A 26,372-nucleotide genomic window follows, 5' to 3' on the forward strand; every position below is an offset into this window, starting at 1 on the left:
TTCGCTGTGTTCACGGTTTTAATTACACTGAGGTAATGTAAAACACGGATGATGCATTATGCCTATTTTACTGCAGGGGTTTCAGGAATACTCACAAAAAATCGTTACGATCGGTGTAGTCGCACATTTATGTGTGAAGATTGCACGCCGAATCTGTAACACGGAAGCGGCCGCTGCACCTGTTTCTCAGTCGCTTTGCACACGCTGCCATGTTACTTCGGAGCCACACATTTATAGAGGAAGAGTTCTTCAGGAGTCTATCTACTCTCTCCTGGTACGTAGAATAAACAGTATTTGTAGAATTTCAACAAAAGCCACATCACTGTTAATATCGGTAAATATTATTCCATTGTGTTTGGAAAAACTGGAAAATTGGAAAAACAATATAGCCTATTTTACTCCAAGGGGTCCCAGGAATACCCACCCATTGCGATCGGTTCAGCCGTTTTTGCGGTACCTTCGAACGGACAGATGGACATTTGGTGAATTATAGTAAGATGAGTAAATGTAGCCTTATGGAGGTAGTTCGTTCAAAGGAATACTGAAATTATATTTCCATGCAAGTGATAAAAGATGAAGGGTTGGACTAAATATTGAGCTTTGCACTCTCGCCCTGTCTCAACCATCTAGCCTGGATTTGAATTGTGACCCAGCTATAAACCTCCATCCTGGTGTCTCATCGGCAGTTCCTTGGAAGCAGGTAAAACTGGCCGTCCTGTCTGTCGGCATTAGCAAGTGGACGTTAAAGATCCCATAATGTCCTTTCTAAAGAGTAGGCGAGTTATCGCCGGCACCTTGAACAAATGATAAATTCCTTCCCTAACCTACAGAAGGGCACTGCATCAGCGGCATACGAAATGAAATGAATGAACAAAAGGCAAACTCAGTTAGGATATTTATTTGAAACAACCATAACCAAAGAAACTTAATTGTACTTTTGTGAATGGCACAATGCAACACACCACTGCACAGACTTTGCCCTACCGCAGTGAAGATACAACAGAAAACCACGGCTAGCTGTAGTGTAGCCAGACAAAAGACTGTTCTAGATCTGAAAAGACTCTATAATTGACCATATTTTTGACCATGTTTCATATATTTGACCATATTGACCATATTTCGGATGGCCGATTGCGAGGCTTTACACTCCCGAGGCGAAAACTCAATGGCGTATTCCAAATCAACACAAAGTTAAACGCACGGAATGGCGGACACAGCAAGCTCCGCAGCCTTATCTATTAAAATGAAACACCCAGGAAACTGCGTTCAGATATATACAGAAAATAATATAAGGATTTATTATTGAAAAGTAATAACAGTGAAAAAAGCACGCGCTGGTAATACTAATAACTCTAATAAGCCTAAATTGGGATCCCACGCACAACAGATTCCAAACACAATACGAGGGAGATGAATACGAAAATAACACGTCTTTTAGTTTTATGCAAAGTGTATTCGCGGGTACGGCCTTATCTCGTCCTTGTCGTCTTGGTGGCCGCCGTCCAACACCCGGCTCCTTCCGTCCCGCGGCACGCCTCGCTCCAAGTTCCATGGCCCTGAGCACCACCAGGCCTCGTCGGTTCAACGGCACATCCACACCACGAGCTCCCTTGCTCCAAAGGTCCCACGCAGGGCTGCACAAAGCAAACGACTCCACTTGACTCGACTCTCTGCGGGAGTGCTGGCGCGGGAGTGCTGGCAGCCAACTGCCAAGTGCCAAGTGCCAGCTGCCAACTCCTCAGTGCCAACTCCTCAGTGCCAACTCTCAGTGCCAACTCTCAGTGCCAACTCTCAGTGCCAACTCTCAGTGCCAACTCTCAGTGCCAACTCCCAATGCCAACTCTCAGTGCCAACTCCTGACTGCCGACTGCTGAGTGCCAACTCTTTGTGCCAACTCTCCGTGCCAAAAGGCGTCCGACCGTCGCTAATATCTCTGGCCGATGACGTCACATTGGCGCACTCCTCAGCCAATAAAAAGCCTCCCAACTCGCCGGCTCGCCCAGGTCACGCCCTCTGCGGCATCACTCCACTCTCCCGTCCCCGACCCCCGCGGTCCTTGTGTTATAACACGTGCCAGGCGAGGTTTGTAGGCCTTGGAGGTGTAAACGGTGGCGGCCAATTGTGGCGGTGGTTTTGGCCTGGTTTCCTGTCCGTTTGTTCCGAAGTCATTGTCAGGGAAAGGAATTATTTAATGTTGCGCTAAGGACCTAACTAATGTTTATGTGGTTTGGAGTGCCATAATGGACAAAGGTTTGACTACTAGGTGAAACTCACAGGGGCGTTACCTTTAATCCCTCACTATTTAACACCCGAATCTCCAGGTAGATCCACAATCATACATATTACCCCGACAAACGCCTAAACATCAAGAACTTATTACATGTAGAGTCCCTGTCACGACAGTCGAATACCTACCTATCAGATCTACCTCGCTCTAGATGTTGCTCTACCAAAATTCATAACACAGCCCCCCCCCTGGAACCGTAGCTCCTGCAAGGTTCACCGCAGGCGCTACCATTCCAGCCTCAACACTTTCTGTCACATACTTAATTAACCTATGAAATAAATCAGGAAGGGCTGTGGGAAGTGAGTCGGACTACCTACCTACACTTCCTTAACATGCTAAACCCCTTAACCATCATGCAAGTATGTACATTGATCTTCATTCCATCGCTCCTGTGGAGGGAGGAAACAAACAACACGCAACACTAATTTAACCACAAAACTTAACCATAACCAGAAAATTCCAAAAACTCTATAAACATTTGTACCGACCCCAATCTACAGACCGCGTCCCCCGGTGGATGCCACAAGACACAACCTTACCTGCGGGGCCATCCCCAATGCATCCCCCTAAATTTCCACGGGCCCTGTCCAGATGTTACAGGTGAGTGACATGGCTCGGTGGATTTCGCCCACCTTCGTACAACACAACCCCTTAACCACTCATTCTCATTCCATAGGTCATCAAGGCATTTCAAAAATCAATAAGGTTCTTCTCAATACACCCCCCCTGCAGGACCATGGCATTGATGTCATTCGCATGTGTGTGCATTCCTCAACTAGGCAGCGGGGAGGTACCGCACAAAAAGATGGTGGGGGCGCATCAGGCTGTGGTGCCCGCAGTCCCAAAAACAAGTCAACCGACTTACAAGTTCATTGCCCCCCCCCCCTTTACCTCTTGGCCCCGTGACAGCCCAACAGCCCCTTTCCGCCGTTACCTCGCCGGTGAGGGTCTCCACACACACCAGGCTCCTTTGCCTCCTGCTTCCGCGCAGCAACACGGGTCGCCGGGGGACTTCCTCACCCCGCGGCGCCCAACCAGACCCTCCACCGACGAGCTCCAATTTCCAGTTACCACCGGCTGCCAGGGGTAATTGCCGCAGAGGGGGGCCCGCAGGCATCGCTCTTCAGAGCTTGCTCTGTACCTGCGGACACACACACCTTCCCCACCCACAAGACCCCAAAACACACTTCCTCCCCCGCTGCCATTCAATTCTCCACACAACTCAGCACAATTCAGTACAATTCTTGGTGTAAAAGGTGTTACAAGGCTTGCCATGACCTGCCAATGTGAAATCCCATTCACAGTTCGAATCATTGAATCCTTACACATTTCCATTAGCACATTTCCAAAAAGCACAATTATCACCCTTCATTATCTCCAATAATCATCACTCACTCTCCAGGTTCCATTCTCACAACCACATCAAAACACAGAACCACAACACAAAAACATACGCCACCCACAAGACACTGTGTGGCTCCCATTCCATCCCCTCACCGGCCATGTCATCACTCTCACCCGCCTCCCAACTCCAAATTACATGTCCCCAATTTCCCAAAGCAAGTCCTGAAGCCTGGGACAGTACTCCTTAAAACACTCACCTCAAGTGCAGGTAGTTGCAGGTTGGTCGGGTTCAAGAGTGTCATCCACCCTCAAAATCCCAAAATTTCACATTGGGCCTACCAAATACTCCCAAATTTCTCTTTTGTCCCCACTACACTGGCAGGTATGTGGATCCGCATCCAACGTGATCCTCGCGACACAACTACCTGTGGCCACGACAGCTCTGCACCTCTACCGTGCAAGGGTCACCGGGACAAGGTGAGCAGTCAAAACGCCAACATGGCCCATGAGTGTCCATAAGGGCGCGACCCACCATCCATCTTTCGGCCCCCCTGCGAGGAACACAGCTGCAGCAGCCCCAGCTGGCCAATGTGGTGAGCACTTGCTGCCACAACACACACTACCGCACACACATCCTCGGCCCTGGGGGGCACGGTCGCAGTGCGTGGCATCCCTACAGCCACGTCCCCTGCACCTCCCCATCATCCCCCAGTCCGACTACAGAACTGCAGCCCCCCAGTGCTCACCCACACTTGACCACACCAAGGTCCAGTCAACAGCCATGCTCCACCAGGAGACCCACCCAGAAGACATGGTCCACACACCTCGGACACGCACAGCACCACGTTGACCCCCAGGCTACACAACTACATCCCCATCATCCCGCGTCCCAAATATCAGCACAGTTGCCCCCGCAACCAGTTGAAAGCTGTGTCTTGCTACCCTATTAATTTCATCACAGCCTCCAACACTTTGGTCTGCACACCTGGATCAATAATGGCGTCACTGTACAGTGTCAATCATGACATTTCAAAATCCACCCTTAAATTTGCATCTAACCCACAGATTACCCATGCCAACCATTTGTCACATTTCACTAACCTCACCAAAGAAGGATGCTTTGCCATACACATGCCAGCCGAGCATGGCCCATATGCTCGGCTCGTTACACATCTCCCGATTCACATCCCCATGGCTCTCTTCCCAACCCGAGAGTCCATAAATCATAACGGAGCATCTGTGGAAGGTCACTCACACCATCATGTTCCACAGATGCCCCAATGGTTGTCCGGCAGGCTATCTCCATCCCTGTCCATTCGGTTTGACCCGCGTCCATCGACCAACACGGCATGGCAGGTCATCACATGCCAGTTGTCCCAAAGTCTCAGGGAGAGGGTGTCAGGTCGCATGCCCGGGTGATCACTACATCAGGCCCAAGCTGGCCATCTGCGGTGCCACCACCAAAGCGCGACCCACAACACCTCCCCCTAGTGGTCCTCAATAAATGCCAACCCAGGCTTGAGAAACCACCTCGGACCCCTCTGGGGGTCTTAACCCCCACCAGGGTCCGGTGACCCTGCCGGCCCGAGCCACCAGCTCGGACGGCGCCCCGACGGACAAGGGACGCCACACTCCACCAGACCCCCCGTGGGACCCAGGTCGTACCTCGACACCCAAGGCTGGACCCCACGTCCAAATCTCGCCATCACAGCCCCCCAGCTGGCTGGCATACCCAAATTTTGAAAGGGGCAACTTTTGCCCGAGGCCATCACCCATGACCTCTCCATGTCCAGATCCCGCAGCCCGGGGACCAATCCCAACCATGGCTGCTCCAAATCAAGTTCCCATTGTAATTTTATTTTAAATTTTATTTTACAAATTTTCATTCCCACTGCCAAACCGCAGCTGCAGGGAACAACCTCTACCACCGGTTGTTCTGCCCCTCCCTGCAGTTGATCCAAATTCCCTACAGGGACCAAATCTCCAGAAGCTCTATCTCCCGATCCTCCAAGATCCAAATCCAGCCCGGAGCCAACACACTCCCCCAAATGGTTGTCCAATTTTGGAGCCTCTGTTTCCAAATAGCAGTGTACGGTGAGCGTCCCCTCGGTCATTCCAACCACCTCCTTGGACCAACTCACCTCTTCCCCCAGACTCCTTTGGGCCTGGACAAGCTCTACCTCCATGGGACTGTCACAGGTCTCCAGCCGCTGGATCGAATCATCCTCATCCTCATCATTTCCACAAATCATTCCTGGCCCCACCAGGCTTTGATCAATATCCCCAATAAATACCTGGTCCGGCTCCATTGCACAGACCCCCAAAAACTCTACCCCCTCTTGCTCCGCACCACCGCCCTGGTGCTGCACAATTCCAAATTCATCCCCCGGTTGGGGTGTTGTGACATCCACACGGTCCCGATAAACAACCAGGCCAGAATGTGGGAAACATTCCCCATTCCAACTCTCACATTCCAAATTTCCTTCCAATTTTTCATTCCTCTCTTTCATTTGTTCATTCACTTTTCCCTCCAATCCCTCAATTTTGCTGTCCATCCCTTTGATCTGTTCTTTCAAACCCTCCTCTAATCTACCCATTTGCCCCTCCATGTTTTTTGTTTGGGCATTAATTTTGTTCTCCAATTGCTCGTTCTGAGCATTCATTTCCCCTTTCAATCCATTAATTTGGTCACTCATGTCCTTCAGTCCTTCCCTCCATTCCTTCCCCTGCGACTCCATTTTATTTTCCAGCCCGTCAATTTTATCATTTATTCCCCGAATTTATACAAGGTTTCGCTCACCCTGTGCGTTCATGTCTCCCATCTGCTTTCCCAATCGCTCACTGTTCTTTTCCATCCCTTCAATTTTGTCATTCAATTCCCGACTGGCTCGCTCACTCTGTGCGTTCATGTCTCCCATATTTTTTTTAATGTTATTTTCCATCCCTTCCATTTTTCGAAGCAATTGACCCAACATCTGGTCGGTTGTCGGGGCCGTTCCTACTGCTCCCGACTCCCCGGTGGGGGAGGGGGATAAGTTGGTGCTCGGGACGGGGGAGGTTCCAAGGCTCACCTCGACATCTAATTCCCCTATTTCCGGCTCACGCCCGACGCTGACGGAGGCCTCGCTGCGTACCTCCATTTCATCCATCTCCGACATCCGCCTTCCGGAAGATTGTTTCCCATGCGCGTATTTCTTTTAATTCCAGTAACACAATTTAAATTTGACGAAGACGCGATATCGCGCTCCGTATGCCCAATTGATTATTAAATTTCTCCGCCTCGACTATAAAAATTTTGCGTTCGAACGTCGGGCGCAATGCACGACCGACCGTGTCGATGTCTCGCAGTCTCCTTTGGAGGCGTGGGTTCGAATCCCACTCCTGACACCACTTGTTACGCAACCGCGATTAACACCACAGTTGCGGATGGCCGATTACGAGGCTTTACACTCCCGAGGCGAAAACTCAATGGCGGATTCCAAATCAACACAAAGTTAAACGCGCGGAATGGCGGACACAGCAAGCTCCACAGCCTTATCTATTAAAATGAAACACCCAGGAAACTGCGTTCAGATATATACAGAAAATAATATAAGGATTTATTATTGAAAAGTAATAACAGTGAAAAAAGCACGCGCTGGTAATACTAATAACTCTAATAAGCCTAAATTGGGATCCCACGCACAACAGATTCCAAACACAATACGAGGGAGATGAATACGAAAATAACACGTCTTTTAGTTTTATGCAAAGTGTATTCGCGGGTACGGCCTTATCTCGTCCTTGTCGTCTTGATGGCCGCCGTCCAACACCCGGCTCCTTTCGTCCCGCGGCACGCCTCGCTCCAAGTTCCACGGCCCCGAGCACCACCAGGCCTCGTCGGTTCAACGGCACACCCACACCACGAGCTCCCTTGCTCCAAAGGTCCCACGCAGGGCTGCACAAAGCAAACGACTCCACTTGACTCGACTCTCTGCGGGAGTGCTGGCGCGGGAGTGCTGGCAGCCAACTGCCAAGTGCCAGCTGCCAACTCCTCAGTGCCAACTCCTCAGTGCCAACTCTCAGTGCCAACTCCTGACTGCCGACTGCTGAGTGCCAACTCTTTGTGCCAACTCTCCGTGCCAACTCTTTGTGCCAACTCTCCGTGCCAAAAGGCGTCCGACCGTCGCTAATATCTCTGGCCGATGACGTCACATTGGCGCACTCCTCAGCCAATAAAAAGCCTCCCAACTCACCGGCTCGCCCAGGTCATGCCCTCTGCGGCATCACTCCACTCTCCCGTCCCCGACCCCCGCGGTCCTTGTGTTATAACACGTGCCAGGCGAGGTTTGTAGGCCTTGGAGGTGTAAACGGTGGCGGCCAATTGTGGCGGTGGTTTTGGCCTGGTTTCCTGTCCGTTTGTTCCGAAGTCATTGTCAGGGAAAGGAATTATTTAATGTTGTGCTAAGGACCTAACTAATGTTTATGTGGTTTGGAGTGCCATAATGGACAAAGGTTTGACTACTAGGTGAAACTCACAGGGGCGTTACCTTTAATCCCTCACTATTTAACACCCGAATCTCCAGGTAGATCCACAATCATACATATTACCCCGACAAACGCCTAAACATCAAGAACTTATTACATGTAGAGTCCCTGTCACGACAGTCGAATACCTACCTATCAGATCTACCTCGCTCTAGATGTTGCTCTACCAAAATTCATAACAATATTATTCCATTGTGTTTGGAAAAACTGGAAAATTGGAAAAACAATAGAGCCTATTTTACTCCAAGGGGTCCCAGGAATACCCACCCAAAATATCGTTGCGATCGGTTCAGCCGTTTTTGCGGTACCTTTGAACGGACAGACGGACATTTGGTGAATTATAGTAAGATGAGTAAATGTAGCCTTATGGAGGTAGTTCGTTCAAAGGAATACTGAAATTATATTTCCATGCAAGTGATAAAAGATGAAGGGTTGGACTAAATCTTGAGCTTTGCACTCTCGCCCTGTCTCAACCATCTAGCCTGGATTTGAATTGTGACCCAGCTATAAACCTCCATCCTGGTGTCTCATCGGCAGTTCCTTGGAAGCAGGTAAAACTGGCCGTCCTGTCTGTCGGCATTAGCAAGTGGACGTTAAAGATCCCATAATGTCCTTTCTAAAGAGTAGGCGAGTTATCGCCGGCACCTTGAACAAATGATAAATTCCTTCCCTAACCTACAGAAGGGCACTGCATCAGCGGCATACGAAATGAAATGAATGAACAAAAGGCAAACTCAGTTAGGATATTTATTTGAAACAACCATAACCAAAGAAACTTAATTGTACTTTTGTGAATGGCACAATGCAACACACCACTGCACAGACTTTGCCCTACCGCAGTGAAGATACAACAGAAAACCACGGCTAGCTGTAGTGTAGCCAGACAAAAGACTGTTCTAGATCTGAAAAGACTCTATAATTGACCATATTTTTCTTTATAAGAACATAATGTGAAAATGTTTACTTCTGTTTTCAAAAGCAAAACGAACAGATAAGCTTTGATAGCAGACTGAATAAACTTCAGAGTAAAATGTTTGGTTCAACCATTGCCTCCACACACATCACAAAACAATCAAAAAACCTGAATCCAAAGAACGACCGTCACGCAATGTATAACATAGAGACTTAATAAACACACCCTTTGGCTGTGCTCAAAATCTAATAGTCTTCTTCCTAACCCTGCTTGGAGGTTTGTGAATTGTGTGCCTTTTTAAAATAGACAGGACATTCTGAATGAAAATGGAATTCGAACATCAGTGGTGGATGTTCTGGCACTCATGACCCACAAGTATACTTTGATGAGCAGTCTACACAAGTGAGTTGTGGTGTACCGCATCATTGACAACACCATGCCTTTTATGATGAAAATCCAGCCAAATTATTTGGAGGTAAAACATACAACAAAAAGGTTTGCCCCTCATAGATAGTCACACAAGCAACATGTAGCCTCATTTGTAGTGTAGTTACGTCTTAGTATATGTGAGAGTAGGCCCGTTCCAATGTTAATCCTGCGTTGTGTAAAGACAGGAGAATAGGTCCTACTCCGGCAAACCATCCTACCTTGGTAGGCGCAATCCATTTTGCTGCCCTTTGCTCGCTCACTAGTCGAGTTAACACGAGGTAGGCCTAAAAGGGTGGGGCCGGCGTTGAGGTCGGGGCGGAGTCGAGGCAGAGTGTCAGAGGCGATGACGGTTTTTTTTTTTTTTTGTATACAGAGTCGAGGCTCGTGAAAGAGCTAACATTTATCAAACAAACAAATCAGACAAACAAGCAAACAAACTATATAAAATGGGGAGCGGTCGACAAGATGGGGAGAGAAGGGGAGGAAGCACACAAACACAACATTTGAGAGCAGGGACATCGGGAGATGTGTGGGAGGGAGAGGGCCTGGGGGGAGGCAGGATAGGTACAAAACGTAAGGCCACCAAGGACTTCCAGGAAAGAAGTCAAAAGTCACCTAAAAAGTGGCTTTGGGGTGAAATTAGCGGGGGTAGAAAAGATCAAGGTTTTGGATTGGGGAAGATAAGAGATGGTGGTGAACAGCCGTTTTAAAGACCTGGAGGGAGGAGTGGGATTGAAGGGAGTGAGGGAGTTTGTTCCAGAGGCGGGAGAAAAGAGGAATGAAGGAGTGAAGGTGAGCAGAGAGTCTTGATTTTGGCAGTTTAACCATAAGAGGGTTGCAGGCTGATCTTGTGCGACCTGTAGGAATATTTGGGGGACAGAGCCCAGAGAGAGCTGGGCGAGCAAGGTCTTACCGTCGCGGGGGTGCAGGTCCCCGCGACGGTAAGAATGAGCCACCAATCAGGGCTCACAGCGTGTGGCTGCAGCACTGCGTCACAGAGCATGGTTGGAACATTCGATCGGGCTAAGAGGGTTGGCAATAAAACCGATGCGCAAAGCCCTCAACAGGACTTGCAGAGGGAAGGACTGGCAGAGGGGACGTGCGGCAAAGAGGACTTGAAGAGGATCTGCATCACTCGCACCGTATGAACTTGACTATCGCTGGAGATACGTGGGCGCAGCCAGGGCGTTTATAAACAACTTGCGTGGTTCAGCCAAGCGAGTGAACAAAGCTGCGTAACCGCCCTTTGCCATAAACGCCGTCCCTGCCGTTCGCCCCGATATATCACCCTTGCTTGAGAGACGCGCGGCGTGGCCTTGTCTTCGCCTACCTCCATCATCGCGGGACATGCTGTGACCGAGGAGAGCCGGACGGTGCCGTTCCTGGACGACCAAGCCGACGCATTTGGCCTGAACATCATCCTGCACATCTGCAATCCCCGTGTGAGTGTGTCAGACGGGCCCGTCGTCTTTGGGATAATTAAGACTGTATAAGGATTTCTCTGTGTCTCTTCAACCTTGAGCTGTATATACGTGTAGTACTAATTAAACCAATCTGTTCTTTCTTCTTGATTCAATCGTCTTTGTGGTTTCATCATTGACTAAGCGTGGCACGAATAAGATCGCTTAAATCGGGGTCCATTAATTATAATTGCACGGATCACGTGTACGCAAACCGCTCGGCGTACTCCAACCTCACGTGGTTAGTGCGAGGCTTGTTTCCTCGCTTCCAGGGCAGCGCGAGTACTTAGGTACGAGCGAGAATTTGGTCCCAAAACCCTCTTTGTCGCTGTCCGGAAGGGACGTTGCAAGTCTCAGTTCGTGCCAGGCCAGTAAAGACAAGGGGATTAATCCCCCCTTGATAAGGGGAGAAGGCCGGCGAGAGAACCGCAACATTTGGTGTCAGGAGTGGGATTTGGAACCTGGGACCAAAAAATTTCGACAAAATTTTGAACACCAATTTTACATATTGGCTGCAACATTTGGTGTCAGGAGTTTGGGATTGGACCCGAAGTGCGCTTAACGCACTCAAATTACGAGCGACCGAAATTTAGTTTTTAAGATCCAAAAATTAAATTCATGCCATGGCTAGCCAAAGCGATCGAATGCCAGTGAGGGTAGAAAATGAAAAATTAACGACCCAGGAACGAGTGGGACAGTTGGTAGTAGTGGAAGCTGAAAAGGGTGCGGCAGTTGGAAAAGAAAATGGCGGCACCTCGCACGTGGCGACGAGGGCCGCGCCCGCTGCGCAAGTGAGTTTGGACATGCAATCATTCATAATGCAACTCTTAGCGATCGTGGGAGTGTCAAGACAGGAAATTAACAAACGTTGGATCGAATGGATAGGAATAGGAATAAGGCAGGGGAGGACATTGGGCGCAGGTCGAGCGATAAGGTCGCGGTGGTACGCGACGAGGTAACGCGGTGCTTGGAACGCGGGGAGAGCGAGGTGGAGCAGGGCGCGGCTACATGGACCGAGGGTGTAGAAATCACGACTCGGGGTGTAGAAAAGCCGACGGCCGTCAAATTGGATAAAGAAATGTCGGGAGCGCCGGGGAAGGTCGAATTGGAAGATGAAATTTTGGGTGCCGGCGGTCGTCGAGCTAGATGAAGAAAAAGAAATAATTCAAATTGAAGGAACAATTGGGGCCGAAGAGACGGCAGAAATAGAGGAAATAGCATCGAGGGAAAAAATGGAATCCGTGCAAAGTCTGTGTTTGCACCGTGATGTCGGGCTTGCTAACCCCAATGAAGGTTTGCAGGTGGTGCTGCCACGGAAGAAGGTCCTTAAGGTGAGCAGGAGTGTGTATGGCGGGAAAGGATCGTTGGCGCGCTTGGGATCGAGGCGTAGCCCGGGCGCTCGTGGAAGGTCCTTTGTGCAGTGTACGCGAGCGAGTGGCGCGCGTGTGAGAGAGAAGTGTGCGCCGGAGCGCGAATGTGAGTGGGAAGAGTGTGTTGGAGAAAAGTGTGAAACAGAGTATGCGATGGCCAAGAGTGAGAGCGAGTGCACACCGGAGCGTGTTGTAGAGAGTGTGCAGGAGTGCACACTAGAGCATGTGATTGGGTGTGTACCAGGAGAGTGCACACCCGTGGACGTTACGGAGTACGTAACGGAGGGGTGTATGCGAGGGTGTGCGATGGCCGATTGTGTTACGGAGTGTGTAACAGGGAAGTGTGCGGTAAGGGAGTGTGTGAAGGAAAAGTGTGTGGTAAGGGAGTGTATGAGAGGCGCTGGAGCGCCGCGTTGTGCGAGTGAGGAACGGGTCGCGTGGGGTGAGAACGCGGCCCGAGCATCGACGCAGACCGGGGTAGCATTTAGCGCGACGTATAGCCGACGCGAGCCCTCATTGCGTGGTGGTGCTTTGTGTGCTGTGGGGACCGGCGGGGATCGATGCCGCTGCGGTCTCGCAAGGAGCGCCGTGCACGATTCGTGCCGGCCCCTGCCCTGTATGGTCGGTGCCGTGCCTTGGCGGTAAAGGCGATCGGCACGGTTCGAGGGGAGGAAGGAGAGGTCGGGGCCACGCCCCCTGGCGGCTGCGGTGCTCCGACCGTGGGCGGTTTTGGCCATCGTGCATGGGACCGAAAGGCTCCACGCAGGGATGGCGCCTTGAACCTTGGCCCAAGCATGCCTCCTCCCCTGAATCAAAAATGCCGGACGGACCCAACCTACAGGCAACCAACCACCCGCATGCATCACTCGGCTTTTCGAAGCCGAGCTGTGAAGATGTATTTCCGCACCGAGAGGCTCGAGTGCAGTGGACGGATAGTGATAGTGTTGGGAAATGGTACCCGGCGTGGTGGAGTGGTGGTTTCGCCATTCCTCACATGTTGGGGCTCATGAGCATTAGATTAGGGGGATGGCAGTGACATGCTCATGGCGGTGCCAGCAATGGTTACCTCCATGGGGCACCGAAGCTAGCCAAGGGCGGGCTAGGTTAATTGATAGGGATTTAGTAAATGACAGTAGAGGACATGAGATTTAAGTAGGGACATTTGTACAGGTAGAGGGGACGTAGTTCGTTTAGGTGGATGTTAATGACGAGGGAAGCACTTAGTGTAAGGGAAGACAGAGAAGCACGAGTTTTAGGGGAAAAGCAGCAAGTTAGATGATGCTGTGTGAATGAGAATCACTATGTGTATTGAGCTTGAGCAAATGAGGAATTGGATGAGAATCACTGTGTGTATTGAGCTTGAGCAAATGAGGAATTGGTTGGGACTAACCAGAAGTGGTGTATTGAGGTCAAATGGAATTGTGTTTGAGGGGTGTGAATTGACCTGCATGGTGTGCAAGTGGGGAACAGGTGTGTGAGCACAAGAGGTGTGCAAGAGAGTTGGTGTGTGAGAGGAATAATTGGTGTGAAGTAAAAGGTGTGGAATGCATGGTGCGAAGGAGTGAATGGGGGGGGGGGGGGGGAGATGGACCCCTTCACGAATACCCGGGGTGGGTAGTTTAAAGTCAGGTAGAGGGCCTAGGTAAATTGTTTGGATATTGACACCTGTGGTGCGGGAAGTAGCAAGAAGTGCTTGGTTGGGTGCATGAGTATGTGGAATGGCTGGGCGTGTGGGCTTTGTTGGTGCGTATGGTTATTGGGGCACTCTGCCACTGGTAGTCTGTCGGCCAGGTGAGGCCGCAGGTAGGCTCTGAGAGCCAGTTAGAGTCGTGAGTCGTGTTCAACGGGGCCCGAGGATCCAGGAGAAGGACCCGGGTAGCCCAATGCTGAGGAGGGCATCAGGGGGTGAGAGAGCCAGGAGGGGCCTTCCCCAATTTAGGTAGTCGCAAGGAGCAAGGTAAGCTCGGGTGGCGACTTCAGTGGCAGAGGGGCACAGCTAGGTAGACCTGCTAGTGGAGCCACACGACCCAGCCCCGAAATTGTGCAAAGGCACAGTGTGAAAAGTTCGCGGACGTGCCGGGGACCGTGGAGAGCTGGACGAGGACCATCTTTGGACGCGCTGGGGAACACCTGCCCATCTGCAATACCCCGTGTGAGTGTGAGACGGGCCCGTTGTCTTTGGGATAATTAAGACTGTATAAGGATTTCTCTGTGTCTCTTCATCCTTGAGCTGTATATACGCATAGTACTAATTAAACCAATCTGTTCTTTCTTCTTGATTCGATCGTCTTTGTGGTTTCATCATTGACTAAGCGTGGCACGAATAAGATCGCTTAAATCGGGGTCCATTAATTATAACTGCGCGGATCACCTGTACGCAAACCGCCCGGCGTACTCCAACCTCACGTGGTTTGTGCGAGGCTTGTTTCCTCGCTTCCAGGGCAGGGGCAGCGCAACTACTTAGGTACGAGCGATAATTTGGTCCCGAAACCCTATTTTGCGCTGTCCGGAAGGGACGTTGCAAGTCTCGGTTCGCGCCAGGCCAGTAAAGACAAGTGGATTAATCCCCCCTTGATAAGGGGAGAAGGCCGGCGAGAAAACCGCAACAATATCATCACTGCTCATTTTTTGATATTATTGCATTTTAATATCATAACTATTCATTTTTTAATATTATTGCATTTTGATATCATAACTGCTCATTTTTTGATGTTATTGCATTTTGATATCAAAACTGTTCATTTTTTGATATTATTGCATTTTGATATCATAACTGTTCATTTTTTGATATTATTGCATTTTGACATCATAACTGTACATTTTTTGATATCATTGCATTTTGAGATCATAACTGTTCATTTTTTGATATAATTGTATTTTAATATCATAACTATTCATTTTTTGATTTTATTGCATTTTGATATCATAACTGTTCATATTTTTTTATATTATTGCATTTTGATGTCATAACTGCTCATTTTAAAAATATTATTGCATTTTGATATCATTACTGCTCATTTTTGGATATTATTGCATTTTGATATCATAACTGTTCATTTTTTTTATGTAATTGCATTTTGATATCATAAGTGCTCATTTTTTGATATTATTGCATTTTGATATCATAACTGTTCATTTTTTGATATTATTGCATTTTGATATCATAAGTGTTCATTTTTTGATATTATTGCATTTTGATATCATAACTGTTCATTTTTTGATTTTATTGCATTTCGATATCATAACTGTTCATTTTTTGATATTATTGCATTTTGATATCATAACTGCTCATTTTTTGATATTATTGCATTTTGATGTATCATAACTTCATTTTTTGATATTATTGCATTTTGATATTGTCACTGCTCATTTTTTTATATTATTGCATTTTGATATATCATAACTGTTCATTTTAAGATATTATTGCATTTTGAAATCATAACTGTTCATTTTTTTTACATTATTGCATTTTGATATCATAACTGTTCATTTTTTGATATTATTGCATTTTGATATCATAACTGCTCATTTTTTTATATTATTGCATTTTGATATCATCAACAAACAACAACAACATGCATTTTAAAGGCCATTTTCCCTGCTAGAACGGGGGTTAGCCTTGCGGTCCCCATGACAATCTTCTCCATTTTGCCCTATTTTCTGCATCTCTCCTTGTTAATCCCCTTGCCCGCATTTCTTCTTCCACCATCTTCAGCCAAGTCTTTCTCGGTCTTCCCCGTCTTCTACTTCTTTCTACATTCATTTCCATCACTCTTCTCAACCAGTCACTTTCATCCTTCCTCAATACATGACCAAACCATCTCAACCTGTTCCTCTTCACGGCATCAATCACAGGCTCTATTCCCATCATCTTTCGCAATTCATCATTTGTCTTCCTCTCTCTCAACGATACTCCGCACATCCGTCGAACCATTCGCATTTCCACCCTTTCCAACCTTCGTTGCTGCTCTACGTTCATTACCCATGTCTCGCTCCCAAAAATCATAACACTTCTCACACATGCAGCATACACCTTTCCGTTCAGCTTCAACGACACTCCCCTCATCATCAGCACGCCACTCAGTTCCCGAAACTTCTTCCATGCACATCTCACTCGAGCAACCGTTGCCGAGTCTGATCCACCTTCTCCATTCAGCATGTCTCCGAGGTAGCAAAATGTTTTCACACCTTCCAGCTTCACGCCGTCTCCAAGATCCAACTCAACATTTCCTCCATCTGCAGCTCCCTCTGTGCACACCTTACATTTGAATGTAGCTGCCACACTGGTGAATGACCCTCTCAGACCACTACATTTTTGATGAACCCACTCAGCGCACATTGTACACTGAATGGAGTTCACTCCGACACCCTTCCGACACACAGCACAGGGCCACTTCCCAGTTCTTTCCACCTCACCACATGCTTTACCACTTGCCATCACCTTCGTCTTTCCGATATTCACCTTCAGACCTTTTGTCTCCATACATTCCTTCCACGTGTTCATCTTTTCCTTCAGTCCATCCATACTTTCCGCAATCAACACCAGATCATCTGCATACAACTCCCACGGTAAACCCTCCTTTGCGTTCTGAGCCAGCACCTCCATCACAGCTACAAATAGTAGTGGACTTAGTACCGACCCCTGATGCACTCCCACCTTCACCTCAAACTCACCACTGTTTCCGTCCTTCGTCCTTACAGCTGTGCGTGCTCTTTTGTACATTGCCATCACTACTCTGATCAACCATTGCTCCACTCCTAACTTCCTCAATGCCCATGTCAATACTTTGCGTGGAACCCGATCGAATGCTTTCTCCAGATCAACAAACCCAAGAAACAACTTCTTCCTCTTCTCCATGTACTTCTCCTGCAACTGCCTCACAATGAAAAGCGCGTCTGTCGTTCCTCTTCCTGGCATGAATCCAAACTGCATTTCATCGATCTTCACTTTCTCCCTTATCCTCCTCTCCAACACCCTTTCCAATACCTTCATTCCATGCTCCAATAACTTTATCGCTCTGTACGAGCCACACTCCAGGGGGTCACCTTTCCCCTTGTATAGAGGGACGAGGGTACTCAGTTCCCAATCCACTGGAATGCGGCCTTCTTTCACCACCAGATTACAGATCTCTGTCATTCTCTTCACACCCCAATTTCCTGCTGCCTTCAACATATCTCCCACAACTCCCGTCGGCCCTCCCACTTTTCTACCCTTCATTGCTTTTATCGCTTCCTCAACTTCCTTCTCAGTTATCTTCTCTGCCGGTCCTAAAACTGGGTTACTCTCTATGTTGCCATCCCATTCATTCTCTGTATTCAACAGCATTTCCATATATCTTTTCCATCTTCCTTTAATTCCATCTGGGTCGACAACGATTTGTCCCACTTCATCCTTCAAGCAACTCACCCCCATCACATCACACCTCTCTTTCGCTATCTGCTTTGCAATCCTGAATACTGCTTTCTGACCCTCTTCCGAATCCAAGCGTTCTCCGAACATTTTCCTACATGCCTCCTGCGCCTTTGCTACCTCTTTCTTTGCAGCCTTCCTGGCTGCCTTATAACTTTCATGCTCTGCTGTTTCTGCTCCCGTACCCTTTGCCTTCTGCCACTCCTTGAACTTCTTCCTCTTCTCGTCAATCCTCTTTCCAACTTCATCATCCCACCACCATGTTTCCGAGTGCCTCGGTGGTCCTTTTGTCCATCCACATACCTCACCAACGGCTCCCAACAGACTAGCTTTCATTGACATCCAACCACTTTCAAGCTCAACCTTGAAATTGCATTTGGCAATTTTGATATCATCACTGCTCATTTTTTGATATAATGCATTTTGATATCATAACTGTTCATTTTTTGATATTATTGCATTTTGATATCACAACTGCTCATTTTTTGATATTATTGCATTTTGATATCATAAATGCTCATTTTTGTATATTATTGCATTTTGATATCATCACTGCTCATTTTTTGATATCATTGCATTTTGATATCATCACTGCTCATTTTTTGTTGGTGTTGGGCTGGTGTTGGGCTAGCGGCTAGGGTGTCAGCTTAGGATCCGAGGATCCTGGGTTCGAATCCCGGTCGATCGCTGAATTAACGCCAGGGGGGTTGACTCAGCCTGTCATCCTTCCGAGGTCGGCTAATTGAGGACCAGTTCACTGGTAATTCCCTGTTTGTCGTTAAAGGCGGCAAAAAGGGTTGGCGTAAGGAAGGGCATCCGGCCGTAAAACATTGCTTCAAAAAGGGGACCCAAAAACAACAACAACCACGGTTCCCGAAAAAGGCCAACCCCCGCTTGCGGGGAAAAATGGCCTCTAAAGGTGGTATATATTGTTACGGACGCGGTTTAGATGTTACTTTGGGCCGAGCGGATGGTCCACCGCGACCGTTACAGGATCCCCAATTGGCCCGACTCCCCCAACGTTGACCAGATCGCACCACAGATAGTCAATCGGGAAACCTCTAAAGCGACCGAAAGAGAAGGAAGAGAGAAGAAGACAGAGTACGGAGGAATAACAGGATTTATTATGTATTTTCACAAGCCAGAGCAACGAGAGCAATCGGTTATATTCAGCGAATGGAAGGAGCAGATACACAGTGCATCGTTAGCTTATACTAGTCTATTTACTTAACCCCAGGACAACGATTAGGACAGACGACGTTCACACTTACACGGGGGATATTGCAGGCAGGTATGGCTTGAGGATGGATGGTTGTTTTTTTGGGAGGCAATGGAGGGTCCAGCGTCGATTGCTGCCTGGCGCGTCCTGTTCGTGGCCTGCGGCCCCTTAGCTACCCCCTTAGCTGCAGCGCAGCTGGTCGCACGATGGCTCGCACACACCTGCTCGTTCAGGCGTCTTCCTTCTCCCCAGCAACAACGAGGGACAGCAAGCAAGAGGACGGGGTCAAAGCAAGAGCTTGGAGGACGCAAGAGCAAGAGGAGCAAGAGGAGCAAGAGAGTGGAGTGCGTCCCGCGGCGACTTATATTGGTTTTCTCACCGAACCTTCGCGCAATTTCTCGGGGGTTCCCGCTCCGCCCTCTCTTAGCCAAACCCCTTGTTCTGGGTTGGATGAGCGGGGCCGCCTTACTCCTCCCCCCTATGACGAGGGGGGCGACCCGTCTTCTCTAGCCACTCCCCTTGTTCGTAATGGCCGCAAATGGCGAAAACCGGTCAGCAGCTGCAGGTACTGCGCCGTCACGTTGCACAGCAGTTCAGTACTGCAATAACCGGTTGCTGTGAAAGCTCAAGTGGGGGAATCCCTGGCACTTGAGCTGCCATGGATCATCGGAGGGGCCTACGCTTATTTCGTTTCATGCAATGCAGTCAATCTAGTGGGAAACACATATTTACCCTACATAGAATAAGGAAATAAACTATTTAAAAAGATATATCGTGGCCTGTGTGTAAGTTTCATGGAATTAACTAGGACGGCTGCGACCATTATTTACATTACGAGGGTGTTACACACAACAAAACCATACTTTTCACATTCGTTACACTTCCTCCAAAATTGTTACACTTTTCAAAACCGTTACACTTCTCAAATTCGTTACAATATATATACTGCTCATTTTTTGATATTATTGCATTTTGATATCATAACTGCTCATTTTTTGATATTATTGCATTTTGATTTCATAAATGCTCATTTTTTTGATAGTATTGCATTTTGATATCATAGCTGCTCATTTTTTGATATAATGCATTTTGATATCATCACTGCTCATTTTTTGATATTATTGCATTTTGATATCAAAAATGCTCATTTTTTGATATTATTGCATTTTGATATCATAACTGCTCATGTCTTACTCAAAACGCTAAAAAATAATCTCCACTGGCTTTCCATTGAAAATAGAATCGTTTTTAAGATCCTTCCACTCAATTATTTTGGACGAAACAACATGAACCCGGCCTACATCATGGACCTGGTCACCACTTATTTACGAGCACACACCTCGAGATCTACAGCCCAATCCCTCCTCATTATCCCAAAAGTCTTGACTCCTTGTTAAGGTGACTGCGCATTTGAAGTAGCTGCTCCAACTCCCTGGAATTCACTCCCTCTAAACATCCGCCAAGCAACCAGTCGACAAATTTTTGAAGCATTGCTCAAAACACAAACACGAGATTAAAATTCCATGTCACTATTCTAGTTTGCCTATTTGAAATAAAAGTTGGTTCGTGTGAATATTGTTCATTTTAATGGATTTTATTTGAAAGGTGTGTCGAGGATATAAATGTGCCATAAAACGATATAAATGCATTATTATCATGCCCCATAAAACTTAGCATTATTATTATTAACCCAATCATTGTTATTAACCCAACCCAACCTCCTTGGTTGGGTTGGGTTAATACATTATTAACCCAACCTCCTTGTCCAATTGGACAAGAAAGAGAAAGAGAAAGAGAAAGAGAAAGAGAAAGAGAACAAATATGTACAATGATTGGGTTGCTTCAGGTTAATGAGTGAACATTGAAAGACTGCGCAGGGATGTCTCATCTCATGGGACTTGGGTTAGGGATAACTAACCTTGGTTAGGGATAACTGGTTAGGGATGGGTTAGGGATAACTAACATGGGTGAGGGATAACTTGAGATGGTGAAATGCCTGCTCAAAACTCAGGAGGGAAGATTAGGATTGGAGTTCCACTCATCCGTTGCCTTTTCACCTTGGATAAGCTCATCCAATGCTCAAGCGTAATGATTGTGGGGAGCATCTCGTTGCTTCACACAGATATTTAGAATGCCATCCACATCAGGGATTTTGAATCTCGGCATTTCTAGAAGGTGTTGTCTAATTTTCTGTTTGAGAATTATCATTCTGGGGGAAATATCCTCACGAGGTTGCTTCTTATTTTCCAAGTTTTGGATCCATTCCTCCTTGTTGTTTTTTTTTTTTCATTTTCTCTTTTCAGAATAAGCATCCTTCCACAAATTTTCTAGTTCATCTTTTTCTAGGGAGGAGTTTTGTGACATTCTGTTTCTGTTTCTTTAGTTCACAATACAATCTTGCCAGTAAATTTTTTAACAGCTGGTCTTTTCTGTCATTTACTGTGTTTGAATTTTTTAATGCTCTCCTGTATGGATCCTCACAGCAATTTCAAATTGTCCTTTTGAGAGAAACCCTTATTACATCTGAAGCATTTCTAAGGACACTCTCCTGTATGGATTCTCATATGCCTGTTCAAATTGCCTTTTTTAGAGAAACTCTTATTACATCGAGAGCACTTGTGTGGGCGCTCTCCTGTATGGATCCTCATATGCTGGTTCAAATCACACTTTTGAAAGAAGCCTTTATCACAAACAGAGCAATTGTAAGGACGCTCTCCTGTATGGATCCTCATATGCCTGTTCAAATCACCCTTTTGAAAGAAACTCTTATTACATCTGGAGCATTTGTAAGGACGCTCTCCTGTATGGATCCTCACATGCAATTTCAAATTGTCCTTTTGAGAGAAACCTTAATCACATATGGAGCATTTGTAAGGATGCTCTCCTGCATGCATTCTCATATGCCGATTCAAATTGCCTTTTTTAGAGAAACTCTTATTACATCTAGAGCACTTGTGCAGGCGCTCTCCATTATGGATCCTCATATGCTTGTTCAAATCACACTTTTGAAAGACACCCTTATTACATCTGGAGCATTTGTAAGGACGCTCTCCTGTATGGATCATCATATGCAATTTCAAAGTATCCTTTCGAGGGAAACTCTCATTACATCTGGAACATTTGTAAGGACGCTTTCCTGTATGGATCCTCATATGCCTGTTCAAATCACACTTTTGAAAGAAACCCTTATTACATCTGGAGCATTTGTGAGGACGCTCTCCTGTATGGATCCTCATATGCAATTTCAAATTGCCCTTTCGAGGGAAACTCTTATTACATATGGAGCATTTGTAAGGACGCTCTCCTGTATGGATCCTCATATGCCTGTTCAAATCGCACTTTTGAAAGAAACCCTTATTACATCTGGAGCATTTGTGAGGACGCTCTCCTGTATGGATCCTCATATGCAATTTCAAATTGCCCTTTCGAGGGAAACTCTTATTACATATGGAGCATTTGTAAGGACGCTCTCCTGTATGGATCCTCATATGCCTGTTCAAATCACACTTTTGAAAGAAACCCTTATTACATCTGGAGCATGTATAAGGACACTGTCCTATATGGATCCTCATATGCATGTTCAATGTGGCTTTTTTAGAGAAATCCTTATCACATATCGAGCACTTGTGCGGGCGCTCTCCAGTGTGGGAAGTCATGTGTATTTTGACGTTACTCGAAGAAGTAAAATCTACACTGCAAATGTTACACTTAAAACGCATTTGGCTTTCGAGAACTGTTCTGTGTTTGTTTAATTCCGTATTAATCTTTGTGTTGCAAGGACCAGACATGCACTTCGATGTTAAAGGTCGTGAGACTTGTACTTGGGATTGTTTCTTCAAACAAGACAGCTTCACTGCCACACTGCACCTGGACCTTATTTGTCCAATTGGACTTCTTGATTGTTCTACAAAACAATGAAAAACAAGTCATTTTTCATTTTTTATCAAACTGAAAATGCTAAATATTTAAAGATTTCGAAAATTTTATATATTCTGAATTCAAAAGATTAAATATTCATTTTATAGGTTTCTGCTCACCAGTTGCAGAACAGTTAGGACTGGCATTTGTCACATGAACATATGAATCTTCCTTTCTAGAAGCATGTGTTGAAGCTTCTGAGACAAATGAATCATTGTGTCGTTTAGATTCCATATTTGCAGGATAAACATCACCTGTATACAATTCAGTGTCAGTCTTTTGCAGGACATGGAGTTTAAAACCTGCCAAATATAAACCATGTTAATAGGTCGTATGCAATGATGTCACTTCCTGTGCAAGAACAAGGCTCCGTAATGCTGCCACCATTACTGGAGAAGAACCGAGGTGTTTACAACGAGAAGTATGTATGAGCTGGTGTGTGTAGCAACCATTTCATCAATGGTAAGTTTTTCCCCATGTATTACACTCTGTATTACCGTAAACTGTTGTGTATAATCTGCACCGTTATTTTGTGACTTTTCCAGTTGACTTCCGGATTTTTCCAAGTGTCGGTCGAATCTGCTGTAGCCATTGCTACCTGATTATTGCCAAGTTTTCCAAACCGGATTTGTCATGTTTTTTTATGACATATCTTTACCTCTGCCACCAAAGGTGGGCGGAGGTTGTTTTCCTCCCTGTTTGCCTGCCTTCATCTGTTTGTGAACAGAATATTGTCGTGCGAATACCCTCGGTTAAGACCGTGGGATCGCGGATAGCCTGAACGAGCTTTAACTCCGAGGCGACGATCAATTGCGGATTTGACTATGCAAGCATGGGAGGAAGAAGGAAGAGGAAGAAGCGGCGAGCTCTTACCTCATGGCCCGCGCACGCCAGCGTCTTCAACCTGCAAATTAATAACTCAAACGAACATGGAGGTAAAATGTACGAAAATAAACAGGTTTATTACACGGAACCCGATACAAAGGAAACACGACGGAAGAAACTCATTCTAAATTGGGACATCCCCACACAGATTTCAAATACGAGACAAAGGGAGAAAGAATAAAATAAATGTCGCGTCGTGTGTTTGTGGATGCGAGCTTATCTCCATCTGGCAGTGTCAGGGATCGTATGGCTCGAGCGCGTCGTCCGACGCAGCTCCGGTTGGCGCAAACTGCCTGGTCTTTGGCACGGAGCGGCCCTTGGCGCGCCCGCTCGTCAGCGCTCCAACGCAAGCTTCGCTCATCATTCGCACACCAACACAAGGAAGAGAATCGACGGCATTCCTTCTCTCCACCGTCTTTCGAACTGCTCGATCCTCCACCAGGTCCGAAGCAGGACAGTCAGGAGCAAGAGGCCAAGGGAAGAGAGAAACAAAATGCCGGCGAGCGAGTCGTTTTGTCACTCGCTGTGTGATGTCAGCCCTCCTCTCTCCCAACCAGTGCCTCGTTTCTTGGTGGTCTTTCGTGCCTTCTGACATCACCAGCGCTTGTCCTTCAATCAGCAACCTGCTTCTAAGTAGTGGTTTTGCGCCTTCCGCACTGATTGGCCAAGGTGTCAACGGTCGGTGGCCAATCAGTGTGCCACTCCTTTACCTTTCTTACCCCCCCAATCACGGGGAAGCTTTTTGTCCCTTCCCCGACCAATCACACGTTCTCCTGGGCGTGGCTCCCAGCCTGCCTGGCATGATGTTTGTTGCCATGGTGGTGTACTGCGCGGCCACTGCCTGTTGGTTTTTTTCGGTCAGTCATTGTAAGGGGGGGAATTTAATTAGTGTGTGCACTAAAGGCCTATCTAAGTGTCAATAGGATGTATTGCCATAAGGGACACTGGGATGCTCACAGAGGGAACGACACAAAAGGGAATTTTACCCATAATCCCTGTACTAATTAGCATGCCCCGCCCCCTCGTAACAGGGACAAAGATAAAAGCTTAATCCGACATTCGGGCTACAGAACTTATTACATCTAGATTCGCTATCACGACAGCCAGACACCTACCGATGCAGATCTACCTGGATCTAGATATTCCTCTACCCCTAATTTTCATAACAATATCTCAAAAAGTTGTGGACTAATTTGGAAGACATTGGTGGAGAGTTTGAGTATGTGACAAGGACGAAATTATTAAATATTAGTGAAGATTCAAATCCGGATCCAGATCAGATAACTCTTTACATGATTTTTCACCATTTAGTGATCAGCTAAAACCGATATATGTCACGATATAAGGCACGAGTGATAGGCACGATATCTCAAAAAGTTATGGATGGACTTGGACGAAATTTGGTGGGCAGGTTGGTTGGGTGACGAGGACTAATCAATTCCATTTTGGTGAGGATCGGAATCAGAATCCGAGAATGTTTAAATTTGAAGTGATTCATCTCCATTGAGAGATACGGTCAAAAACGATTTGCAGCATGATGTTTCAAATAGTTTTGGATTAATTATGACAAAACTAGGTGGATGAGTTGGTAAGGTGACAAGAACAAGCCGATTAGATTTTGGTTCAGGCCGGATTTGGAGCCAGACCTATCAGTGGGATACAAAACAAACTGTTCAGCCTGACGGAGGAATGTGCTCTTCCGATTGCTGTTCTAGTTTTTCCTAATGTAAACTTTGTCAGTTGTCGGAAATGCCACACCTATCCAAACGGTTACAGATTTTGTCATGTGTACCAGCATCCAATGGCCTGCGCTTTGTGGACAAGTTGTGGACAAGTTGGTTAGGTGACAAGAACAAGGTGATGAGATTTTGTTTCAGGTCCGAATCCAGATCTGGCCCATCAGTGGGATACAAAACAAACTGTTCAGCCTGGCGCAGGTATGCTCTCCACGGAGTGCTTTTGTAGTTCCGAATTTAACCAACAGTGTCCTGTCCTGAAAGGTGGTTGCTGCTTTTCTAACCCTTGTATCAAGGATATTACCCTGCGCTCACGAAGCGAAAAGCAGGGTTCGGCATTTGTTTGCGTACGTGTGGCATACGTGCGTACGAGTCGCATGCATGCTTGTCTGCATTTTAAAAATTAATTCTCTCGGCAACCGTTGGTCCGATTGGCACCAAATTTTACCATAGGAGCGCCTCCACCTGTAGATTTTGTTTTATTCATAACTATGTCGTTATCGGTCACGTGGTATGGAAAAACGTTACACTTCTATATCTCCGAAGCCGCTCAATGGAAAAAATTTAAACAATTCTCATTGTGAAGTACTCCCCATGGGGAATAATATATGTAAATGATGATGTCATTGGTGCCTTCATTATGACGTCATAATCTGACAAGTACAATGCTTGATCTGATCAGTATGAAAAAAAATTGATGTGCAACTGTTAGGGTGATAGACACGAAATTTTCACCATCGGAGCGCTTCCACCTCTAGAATTTTTAAATGATAATTATGACGTCATATGTCAATCTTGTTTGATTATTATGAACTAGCAGAAGTACCCAGCATTGCTGGGCGGGGGAGGGGAGGGGGAAGGGGAGGGGAACGGG

The 26,372-nt window shown here is 46.8% G+C and overlaps 1 protein-coding gene across 1 annotated transcript in view; it reads right to left on the reverse strand.

The window, feature by feature from the left end:
• Positions 1 to 26,372, reverse strand: part of LOC137430386 (uncharacterized) — a 96,943-nt gene that overhangs the window by 51,663 nt on the left and 18,908 nt on the right. The window contains 2 exon segments of the mRNA XM_078781080.1: positions 21,502 to 22,863; positions 22,997 to 23,131. Of these exon segments, the coding sequence (XP_078637206.1) occupies positions 21,502 to 22,863; positions 22,997 to 23,131 (1,497 nt within the window).

This window comes from Myxine glutinosa, chromosome 6, assembly GCF_964187855.1.
Source record: "Myxine glutinosa chromosome 6, kmMyxGlut1.1, whole genome shotgun sequence".
NCBI classification, from domain to species: domain Eukaryota; kingdom Metazoa; phylum Chordata; class Myxini; order Myxiniformes; family Myxinidae; genus Myxine; species Myxine glutinosa.